Consider the following 11,822-nt stretch of genomic DNA (forward strand, 5'->3'; position numbering starts at 1 on the left):
GCTCCCTCCGCGGTAGCCGGGACTCGGGGAGGCGGCGGGGGGGCGGAGAACTGCCCAGCAGGGCTCCGGGAGCTCTCCCCCAGGCTACGCCAGGCCAGCTCCAGCCCACGACCGACGCGGCCCAAACCCTGCCTCCGCACAACTGCGGTCCCGACCGCCTCTCCCCTACCTTCGTTGGCTAAATCCGCCATTTTACTTCCTCAATCACTCCCAGAGTGCAACGCGCGGCCGGCCGGCCAGCCCCGAGCCGACTTACCACAGAGAGCGATGCGGCGCAGGCGCGCCGTGTCCCGCTCGCCCGTCAAGGCAGGAGACACTGCGCATGCCCAGGAGGACATGGCTCTGGTTCTTCACAGTCGTAATACGCATGCGCTGGCAACAACGGCTCTCTTCATTCTGCCGCCCGCGGTTAGAAAAATAGTGCGCCTGCGCCAAACCCGCCCACTACAGGCCTATCCGAGACCCTGCCTGAGGGGGCGCGGAGTCCGCATTCAGAGTGACACGGCGCATGCGCGCAATGCACCCTCCACGCGTTTCATCATAGAGAGCCCACATGTGAGAAGTGAACGAGGCTGCGTGGTCCCCGCTGCCCTGGGCCGGGACTTGGTTGGGCGGGGCTCCGCTGTGTGACCGCTCGGCTCCATGGCAACGCCCCCAGGCAACGCAGCGCGGGTGGGGACCCAGCGCCCCCGCCCCTCTCAGCCCCCCCCGCCACATTGAGCACGTCCCCTGCCCCCACCGCTGTGCCCCCCCTCCATCGCCCCCAGCCCCCACGTCACCGTCCTCCACTGCCCCTGCCCTCCTCACCCCCCATCTCCGTGTTCCCCCCAGCCCCCCTCAGCCACCTGCCCCCCAGCCCCTCAGCACGCTGTGCCTGGTGCGGGAATGATCCCACCACGTGTCGGTGCAATTCTCAGCACTGATTGTTCACTGGCATTGCCAGTCCTTCCTGCCTGCCCACAGGTTCTTTCACTAGGAAACAGACAGCTACGATATCCCCCCTTCGCTGACCTGTGTCCCGGTCACTGTTCCCGGTGTTCCCCCTTGACGCCAACCCTTCACCCACGTCTCCATGGTCTGCTTTTCTCTTCTGCCTCGCTAGGTTAGCCAGTCTGTGTCTGAAGATACTCTGCCCTTCCCTGAGAGATGGAGTGCATCTCTGGTCAGCTGTCCTTTCCAGAAGAGGATCCCATGAGGGATTCAATCCCTCACCATCTCTTATCACCATGTCCCCTCATATCCAGTGCCCACATCCTGCCCCACATGCAGCCTTGCTTGCCCACGTGTGTGCCTCCACTCACCTGCCCTTGGACGGCAGCAGAGACTCTCCTATCACTAGCACGTGAGTGTACATGGTCCCCCCCTTGGACTTTCCTTGCCCCTTCCTTCTCTCACTCTGCAGTGGCCTGGTTGGCCTCCTCCTCCCCCTGCTTGCTTACCAGCCCCTCCCCTTGCAGTTTGCCTCCTTCCCCTATGCCCCCTTCTCCCCCTTTTTTTTGCTGTTTGCTGCCCACCCAGCCCCTCCTCGCTGTTTGTTACCTGCCTCCCCTGCCCCTGGAGTCCCTCCCCTTTTTGCAGTTTGTTTGGTTACCTCTGTCATGGTGTCTGAATGAGGGGAGCCCTTGGGGTGTATTCAGGAGCTCAGATTACGGCTTTCTACACCAGTCTCACGTTGGGGGTGTCATGATGGGTAGATGGAAGGGGAGAGCATTTGTTATATTGTTTACATCAGGGGTCGGTGCTGGGGTCGGTTTTGTTCAACATCTTCATTAATGATGTGGAGGATGGGGTAGATTGCACCCTCAGCAAGTCTGCAGATGACACTAAGCTAGGGGGGAGTGGTAGATACCCTGGAAGGTAGGGATAGAATACAGAAGGACCTAAACAAACTGGAGGATTGGGCCAAAAGAAATCTGATGAGATTGTGTCCAGTTTTGGGCCCCCCACTACAAAAAGGATGTGGAGAAGTTGGAGAGAGTCCAGCGGAGGGCAACAAAAATGATTAGGGGGCTGGAGCACAAGACTTACGAGGAGAGGCTGAGGGAACTAGGCTTGTTTAGTCTGCAGAAGAGAAGAATGAGGGGAGATTTGAGGGGCTGCAACCTGGCGCACTCGAGATAAATGTGCACCAGGGTCTCCCTCACGCCGCAATAGGGGCAGGTGTCAGGGTGGGGGGTGAACCGCACCAAGTACACACCTGTACTCATGGCCCCATGATGTGGAGTACAGACTGGCCCACCGGGGGTCCTCCCCCTCTGCAGGTAGCAACAGGTCCCGCCATTTCGTGTCAGGGTGGGACATGAGGACGAGGAAGTGAAGGGTATGCAGCACAAGCGTGTGACCTTTTCATAAACAAACTAGAGAAATAAAACCTAGATGGAGCTACTATGTATGCCTGCACCATGATTCCTTGCCAGAAACCCTGTAGTATCTTCCAACCTCTGGACTCCCCCTCTCGGCCATGGGAAGCCATTTTCTTGAACTTTGTGGTGGAACTACCAGAATTCAGTGGTTTTACCACCATCCTGACAGTGGTAGATCACTCTTCTAAGATGGCTCACTTTATTTCCTACACAGGTTTACACTCTGAGAAGGAAATCCCCCAGCTCTATATAATATTGTAGTCCCTCTTCATACCCTCCCAAATCATGACCTCCAACCCGGGACTATAGTTTACTGCCCATTTCTGGCACGAGGCAGACTCTGGCTCTGACTACTGGATCTGGCTATCCACAACCCAGCTGTGACACTGCCTGAAGGGAGCGTGGGGTGATCCCCTGCCTGTCTCCCACAGCCTGGGGTGTTGCCTATTTTGCCCTGAAAGCAGTTTGCCAAACTGCTCTGGGAAAGAGCAACTTGGCTTGGAAACACCAAGGAGCCCGTGATGCCATGGAGACTTTCCAGTGTGAGTAACACTTATTGCTGCAAGAAAGAGGTTGACCTCCTGGGCGATTCAGCGCCCTCCTCACCTCACTGCGCTCAAGCGCCATCAGGCCTGTGATGCTTCATCAAGGTACATGGGTTCCTCCACATTATGGAGCCCATTAGTGTGGAATAACCTGGATTCATGAATCCAGGGAAATCCAGCCTGTGTTACTTGCAGGTTGTAGGTGTTACTGATATACCCACTCCAAATCCATCTTCCCCTTCCCTTTATATGCTTCCTCTTGTAAATAAAGTGTACCTTAATTGTTGGTTCATCCATTACAGAGGTGTCAGAAGAGTACATGTATGAGGCATCAAGCTAGTCATAAGGGTAAGTACTTGGTTGAGAACAGTTGAAACCAGATAGGGAGGTACGGCAGGGTTTCTGACTCCCTGGAACAGTCAGGTGGAGGCACCACCCGTTATTAGCTAAGAACCCAGGCTGTTGAACTCACTGTGGCCAAATAGAGAGACACCAGGTAAGGGTCCTGTTGATGATTAGCTGCTGTTAGATGTTCAGGAACCTGTAAAATCCCCTATATGAGTCTACCAGCAAAGGAGAACCAAATAGAATTTTCCATGGGATGAGATCCATGCAATTCCCTGGCCAGCCAGAAGAGGTCGCTATTGAGTGATGAAGAGGAAACAATGCAAGAAGGACAGCAGTTCACCAACTCTGTAATAAAGGATACAAAATGATGATAGTATTTATAGGAAATATTTGAAAATTGCCCAGATGTGAGGAAGCGTCTCTGAGGTCTGTGAGAGCCATGAGAGTATCCTCTGGATAGTGCAGGGAGCCAGGCAGAGCAGCTTCAGTGCACTGAGGGAAAAAAAGACTATATTTCTAGTGGCCATGTCTGCTTGGGTGACTGGACTGAATAAACTGGTGTTTGGGGAACATACCTTAGGGTATGTGGGGTATTGCTGAACCCTCCCCCTGCCTGCCCCCCTCTCCCCCCAAGTGGATGCCTTTTCCAACCTGCTGTGAAACAAAATCTACACGGTGCTGCTTGGTACCCCTGCCTGTCCCTCTGGTTGGCTGCGTCCACCACCAGGGTTCCTGGGGATGGGTGGGTAAAAAGAAACTCAAACCCTTCCGCAGGGACAGAATACTTCTTTTCGGCTCTCTTAGATGTGGGGGTGACCGAGGCAGGGGTTTGCCACAGGGCCTTGGCAAGCTTGAGGATCCTGTTGTGCACAGGCAAGGCCACCCTTGATGGTCCCTCTGAACCTAGTACATCAAAGAGGGGATCCTCCTCCAAAAGCTCCCTGACCTCCAGATTGAGGTTGGCAGCCATCCACTTCAGGAGCTCTTGGTGCGCCCTGAAGTCTGTCAGCGGCGCCCTGTGGTCCTGAGAAGCTGCCTCATCTGGGGAGGAGGAGGAGGATTGTGGGTGCTCGCCCTCTTGATGGGGCTCCGTGGAGAGACCCTCCTCTGGATCCGATTCCTCCTCCGAGGAATGGCCCTTGCGCTCCTTGTGTGGCACGGGGGGCACCGACTGTGCTGTTGAAGATGGGACTGACATATTCCCTTGTCCCATCTGAGCCCCCCATGGGCCCCAATATGGCCATTGCCAGGGCCCCTGAGGCCAACCCAGTGCTGGCATCAGCACCGGCTGTTCTGCCTCTTGGTGGTGTCAGGTGCCCTTGCCCTTCCGGGACCCCAAGCCACTGGATTGGTGCCAACGAGCCCGTCTCCAGCTCTTACTGCTCCAAGCCAGGGACCGGCCCCTAAACGACCCCGAAGATGTGGATGAACGCCGGTGCTGCCATGAGCTGTGCTGATGGGAGGATGCACGGTCCGACGAGCTGGACAACGACGTCCGACACCTCAGCACCGATGACTTGTGGTGCCGCTTGCCCTTGCGGGACCAGGAACGGTGCTGTTTGTGGCTTCTCAGTGCCAAGCCTGACTCCGAAGACCGGGATCTGCAACGTGCTGAAGTTGCAGGGTCTTTTGGTGCCGGGCTCCATGCCGGAGATCAGATCCGGTGCCGCGCTGGTGAAGGGCTCAGTGCTGGGGTGTGGGAGCTGTCTCCGCTGTCTGAGGCAGTCTTAGAACGGCACCGCCTCGAGCGCATTGCCTCTGGTGCTGGGGACCATCCTCTGTGATGAGTCCGACTCGGAGCTGTGAGGGAAGCTTTCGCGCTCTACCCTTGGTGGCCGTCCGGCAGGAGACTTTTCCACTGGCAGGGGCCTCAACCAGCCTCCAGGGGGACCCAGCACGGGTTTACCCCAGGACACTAGCCCTCTCTCCCTTAGCTGAGAGGGGGGTGGAGGCATGGGCATGGCCATCAAGGCCCATGCTGCCTGGCAAGTCTCCGGTGTCACCTGGTTGTGCTGCCCTGTACTGGAAATGAAGAAGTGGGGAAGCAACTGAACAAAAATAGCCAGTCAGTCAAAGTGTATAAGGAAAAAATAGAAGCAGAAAAACCAGACTGAGTCAGTACTGAGGAATGAGAAACATTTAAAAAATGTATACAAGGAAAAAATACTAGAGACTGTAATAGTTGAGGAAGGGAATTAAATCAGTGATGAGTCAGAAATGGCTGAGATTCTGAGCTTCTTTTTACATGTGACTTTACAAGGAAAATGAAAGAACTTCAGACAACTAGGAAGTGAGGAAAGCCTTGTACAAATTGCTATTGGTGAGGGAAATTTTGGAAATGTGAACATGCACAAATCTGTTCTAATCTCTCTTAACGTATCCTTAGACCTTGGGTACAGACCTTGATGCACAAATCAGTTATTCTAGATGGCACATTATAAGGAATTACAAAGGGCAATTAAACTGGGGAGGTTTCTTGTGATCAGTAGGTCAGGATTTGAAATGTCAGGTTTCATCTTATTTAAAGTCTGATCTAAAGTCCACTGAAGTAATTGACTCCACTAGGCTTTGAATCAGGCCCTTAATGATCTGTGAGAGGAACTATTCAGCATATGAATGAAATTCATAGAGGATACTAAATGGGAAAGAGTTGCAAAAATAAGTGAGGACAGAGACACAGTACACAGGAACCTACAGAGGCTAGAAATATAGTCAGGAAATACATTTTAGCTTGGAAGAATGCAAGCTAATATAACTAGGCAAAAATAATCTGGAACGGAAGTATTCAGTTGGCGGGAAAAACCCAAAGCAGTAAAGCTGAAAAAGACCCACTACAGAAATGATAGTAGAGAATAAACAAGACATGAGTCTAATTTATTATGGCCAATGTAATTTGGGGCTGTATCCACAGAGGTATTATCTCACAGAGCAAGATAACTGTCCTTTTCAAATTATTCTGGTGCAACTACTTCTGGAATATTGTCTTCAGCTCTTCGCACCTCATATCCAGAAAGATATGGACAAATTAGAGAAGATCAAAGAAAAGCATAAATGATTAGGGGGCTGCACTGAGTGATCCAAGGAAATAAGCATGTTGGTTTCTACTTTTCTAGGATGTAAAAAGAAGATCAAAAGGTTTTTGTTTGGTTTTCCTGTTTGTTTTTAACCTTAGGAATATCAAGTCTTATCTTCCCCGTTTTTGCTGTTGTCTCTTTGGAAGATCAGAGCAACAGAACAGGAACTTTCTCAGGACTCCGCTGAAATAGTGGAATATCTGAAACTTTAAAAATGAAAGCTTTTGTCCTTACTGTTCATCAGAAGTTTGAATTAGGCTGTCTACACTAGAGAGCTTTCTACGGCAGAGCTGTACCAATGCAGCTGCGCCGCTGTAAAATCTCTTGTGTAGCCACTCTATGCCAGTAGGAGGGAGCTTTCCCAATGACATAATTAAACCACCCCCAACAAACAGCGGTAGCTGTTTCGGCAGGGGAAGTTCTCCCACAAACAAAGCATTGTCCGCACTGGCGCTTCTGTCGGTGTAACTTATTTTGCTTGGGATGTGTTTTTCTCACCCCTATGAAAAACGTACATTATACCGACAAAAGTGGCAGTGTAGACATAACCTAGTGTTACATTTCCTTACAGAAATAGAAGGAAAATGCATTTCCTTCAATCCTTCTAGAAGGAAGCAGGTCCAATTTCAGAGATCTAGATCCTCTGCTTGGGGCCACTTAAGATTCATTGGAACTTTTTGCAGGAATGAATAAATTGAGGCTGGGCTGGAGCCAGAAGATCATCCTCTCCATAAAAGCAGTGAGAAAGGGCCATGGAGACTGCTCCAGCTCTTTGGCTGAAATAGTAACTACAAACCTATTGGCCAGACCAATGGCCTGGAGAGAAGGATTTCTCCCCCACTTTGCCCTCTGGAGGTCCACATCCCTCAACTGAGTTATCAGTCTGGGAGCTGAGAAAACGATTTGTTTCTGAATTCACACAAAACTTAACTATTACAAGGGGTGGGGAGAGAGCTGGTACAACCTCTGTATTTAAATTGCTAACACTTTACTTTAAAACGGATTCTTGTGACCTGTTCTTTGAGACCTGGCTGCTGGGTCTTGCTTATATGTTCAGGGTTTAGCTGATTGCCATATTTGGAGTCAGGAAGGAATTTTCCCCCAGGGCAGATTGGCAGAGGCCCTGGAGGTTTTTCGCCTTCCTCTGCAGCCTGGGGCACGGGTCACTTGCTGGTGGATTCTCTGTACCTTGAAGTCTTTAAACCATGATCTGAGGACTCCAATAACTCAGTCATCGGTTTAGGGTCTGTTACAGGAGTGGGTGGTGAGGTTCTGTGGCCTACGTTGTGCAGGAAGTCGGACTAGATAATCATAATGGTCCTTTCTGACCTCAAAATCTGAGTCTATGAGAAGTTCTCACACTTTCATTGTTTGTGGCAGATATTTGGCAAGGGGAATAAATGCCTTTTCTTTGTCCCATGTAATTCCATCCAGATATTGAAGAGATATAAACTGTTGAAAATCACCATTTCCTCTTTCTCGTATTCCTCAGGGAAGTTTGTCAGCCTGCCAAAATAGCAGCTAAGCACACAAACGTTCTCAGATCAGGCTCGCACTGCCACCAAACCAGAAGCAGCAGTAGCCACCATGCTAGAAATATATGGGAGCTGCCAGAGCAGCTGTAGGAGGGAGAGAGGTGGAATGGGCTGTGGGACAGGGTGCACCCACCTCTTGTGAGCACCTCCTGTCAGCTGGGTGGGAACCTGCAGGATAACTAAGTCTGTCCCTGCCCTGTTACAGAGCATCTCCCCCAGGACTTCCTCCCTGGGAGATCTTTGCCTTTAGCCGTTCTCTGGTGTCCCTTCGAGTCCCACCCTTCACTTGGGCCTCTAAACAGGCCTTAACCCCTCATCAGGGCATAGGTCACTTCCTGCCCACTACTTCAGGGTCACTACCCAGGGATCCTACAAATAACAGCCACATGTTGCTTCCTTTAATAGTTGCTGTTGCTATTCCATGGGCCACTTCCTACGTGGCCACTTCCTCTTCTTTACCTCAGGGCTGAAGTTCTCAACTCCTCTTCTTCCTCACCGAATGCCACCAGAACCCATCTTCTAGCTCTCCCTGGACATTTTTTAATGGATTTTTCTGGATATAATATAATTTCCTTGGGTTTTGAAAAAGCAAACTAAAACCACAGAAATTCCATCATTTGGAACCATATTGACACCCACATGGCTCATCAACAGGGTCCATAACGCAGCCCTTTGCCATTTGAGTAACCGATAGTAGTAGTAGGTTGTCATCCTCTCCATGGGCCAGACAGAGAGACGAGGCACACACTCTTAGTGGGTTTCACAGATATTTGCTGAGAGCCAAGGAATGGTGACATTTAGGAATCCTGGCATCTATTCCAGGTTCTGAGGGGACTGTTAATTACAGACTCTTCTGCCCCTGGCCCCCCAGACCACACACCTTCCAATCTTGGTCCATCCAGCCTACTGTTGTCCCAGGTTCCCCTCAGCCCCCCCGCCAGCTCCTCTTCCTAGTCCCAGTCTCCGCTGCTGTCCGCCATTTGCTTTTTGTCCCTATCTCCCCCACCCCAGTCCTTTGTCCCAGCCACCCGCCAAGACCTGGCTCCTCACCCTTCTGCATTCCAATTAAGCTGCTTCCTCCTTCTCTTCCTTACTGCCGAGGTGCCAGCAGCAGGAACATTCAAGACGCAGGAGAGACAGCCTCCTCGCTTTCAGTTTCTGTGCTCCTGAGCCTTGGAGTGGAGCACGTTCAGTGAAATGGAATCTTCAGAGAATATAGCTGCCAAACTCTAAGAAGCCTCTCCTGGACGTACGCTAACAGATTTGCAGAGGTTCATATCATACCATGGCCAAATTTGGTCAGATTTGCAGAGGGAGAGCAAGAGGCGTATCCTTGATACCAGAGCAAATCATCTACCAAATTTCAAGTCCTTGTTCCAAAGCATGAAGGCTCTAGCACTCCTCTACAAAAGAGTTGTACATTTTTAAAACATGGGCAAAGCAACATTTTCCCCTGATCCCATTCTCTGAAATGGCTGCACCATTTTTACTGAAATGTTCTTCAAAAATACCCTCTCAGCCAGAGACCAGGCACTCAGCACAAATGGTTAAAGTTTGGCAAAATTATAAACAACCCAAAAGAAGGTCTTATCATGGAAAGTGTTTGGTCACCTTAAGCAGAGGCATTGCTATCTGTGTCACCTGTAATAAATGTGTAATAATATTCTAAGGTGTAATGTGACCTAATTAGGATATAACATTTTAATCATCTTTTTTTTTTTCCTTTTTATCATGAAAGAGTAGTTTTGGTTGCACTTTATACCAGGACATTGTTAGCTATAATTCAGGGTTTGGGCCTGAGAAAAAAATTTACCTCAGAAAGTTTACAATCACTAGGCTCTGAAAACAGCAAGTCAGATTGTGTTATCTCATCATGCTCTAGTTCTAGCCTAAACTTCAGTGGCATAGTTCAGATTAGAGGGAGCTATCACTTTCTGTCCCAGCAAGGGTCTGATCTAATTTATCTTGGTGTAAATCTGGAGTAATTCCATGGGTCTAAATTGAGTTACTCTTTTTAGAGCAGGTAAATGAGGTCCTGGAATTGTATGATTTCCAGAAAGAACGACCTCCACCTACCTTCAGAGCGAGGCCCCTTCCCTGTGGCTTCCAGAAATTAATTACAAACGACAGCAGTGTGCCACAAGAATGGCATGTCCCTGGTGCCTCAAGATTCTATTTGGGAACATGCTATTAAGATGCTATTAATGCTCCACTTTCTGATTAGAACTATTCTGTTAGAAGGTCAGCATTTCTAGGAGGATGTAGCCTAGAAGTCATTGTGACTTTGACAAATTGAATCATTTTCCACAGAGAAGCTCTTAAGAAACCCACATTTTTCTGGCTTTTTACTGATCCGATTTTGTAGTTCTGAGGTGATCAGCCCTTGAAAGCTTTCGTGTAATATGGCACTTGTCAGTGTGATAGTCACAATAATAATCCTTATTTGCAGTGTTGTTATAGCTGTGTTGGTCCCAGGATATTAGAGAGACAAAGTGGGTGAGGTAATAACTTTTGTTGAACCAACTTCTTTTGATGAAAGAGACATGCTTTCGAGCTACACAGAGTTCTTCAGAACTGGGAAAGGTACTCAGAGTGTCCGAGCTAAATACAAGGGGATAACACATTGCAAGCGCCTGTTCAAGGTGAAGTGGACAGTTAACACCTCTACAGCAGTAGGACAAAGACAGGTGACCAGAGGAACTCAAACGGCACCAGCCCCTGATGTAACAACAGAAGCAAAACCTGCAAGATGTATTTCCACTGCTATGATAGTCAATATCCCCCCACAACACACCTCCATGGGTCCTTTACATGCCTATCACAACATGTGGTGTACCTCATACGTGCGCTAACTACCCCAATAACAGCTGTGTGGGTGAAATGAGACAATCTCTACATGCTCAAATTAACTCTTACAGAAAAATGATAAGAAAAGAAAACACATCACCCATAGGCAAGCACATTTCACAAAGCGATGTGATCACTCCATATCTGACCTCTCAGTCCTTGTCCTCAACAGAAACCTGCACAACACCTTCAGAAATGAGCCTAGGAGCTTAAATTCATCACTTTGCTAGACACCAAAATCATGGCCTTAATGAAGACATTGAATTTCTGGCTTGTTACAACTGTTGGTTAGTGCTGCGGAGAGTTGTTAAGGCTGCTAAGTTGTTACGGCTGGTCAGCGCAGGAGCTCCAATATCAGCGGCACTAGCAGGATATGCAGCTAGCTGATTCAGCAGACCTCAACGGTACTTGTAAAGAAAGACCACAGGCTTGGCTTGAAGGCAAAGGCATTTGGCCAGGTTTATTGTCGATGCAGCATGGTATTAGCACCCTGCCTCTGTGATTACAGGCACACTAATACGCATATGCCCATGATAATGATACTCACTCAGTCAGCACACCAAGATGCTGTCCCTTCGGTGAGTACAGAAATGCCCCACATAGGACTTCTCCTCTTATATACTGATAGAAACAAGTTACGTATCACGCTGCAGATGTTAGTTACCACCTGCTAGTTAGAACAAAACATCCTCGTCCATTATCCTGTCATTCCCTCCTTATCTTACGAGGGATCAATGTGTTTCTGGGCCACCTCTTAAGAATGAGTTTATGTGGTTACTTGAGAGTTCTGTGTGATTTTGTACCGTCCTTTCCAGTCAGAGACGTGCTTACTGGGTTTGCTGACACTGGTGTGTTGTTGCTTTGCCAAAGCCAGGCCTACTCTGGTTCTCAGCTGTCGGTTCATACTATTACTTGTGCTCAGGGCTCCGGCAATGCCTCCATTTCCTCCTTTTTGTCTTTTTGTGGGGAGGGTGTTTTCTCATCATCCCAAAAAAGCATAATGTCTGAACTGAGAATGACCCAGTGGGCTTAACCACTGCTTTGACCATTTTGCTTTAACCATCCATACATTCATGCCCCAGATGTCCAATGGTCTGCACATTACCTTGT

General features: G+C 49.4%; 1 protein-coding gene and 1 long non-coding RNA gene across 3 annotated transcripts in view; one reads left to right on the forward strand and one right to left on the reverse strand.

The window, feature by feature from the left end:
• The window catches only part of RANBP3 (RAN binding protein 3), a 107,474-nt gene extending 107,135 nt beyond the window's left edge, over nt 1–339 (reverse strand). For both annotated transcript variants that reach the window (XM_067556603.1, XM_067556594.1), the window contains exon 1: nt 257–339. In XM_067556603.1, coding sequence (XP_067412704.1) covers nt 257–338 — 82 coding nt within the window. In that variant the 5' untranslated portion in view covers nt 339. The remainder of the gene's footprint in view (nt 1–256) is intronic.
• A 202-nt stretch (nt 340–541) lies between these two features.
• On the forward strand, nt 542–1,336 carry LOC137156967 (uncharacterized). Its single transcript, XR_010920952.1, has 2 exons — nt 542–672; nt 1,103–1,336. It is a non-coding gene; the product is annotated as an uncharacterized lncRNA (long non-coding RNA).
• Nucleotides 1,337–11,822: the final 10,486 nt, after the last annotated feature.

Source organism: Emydura macquarii, unplaced genomic scaffold (genome assembly GCF_026122565.2).
Source record: "Emydura macquarii macquarii isolate MOO-44397 ecotype Brisbane River unplaced genomic scaffold, CSIRO-AGI_Emac_v2 contig_306, whole genome shotgun sequence".
Classification (NCBI taxonomy): domain Eukaryota; kingdom Metazoa; phylum Chordata; order Testudines; family Chelidae; genus Emydura; species Emydura macquarii.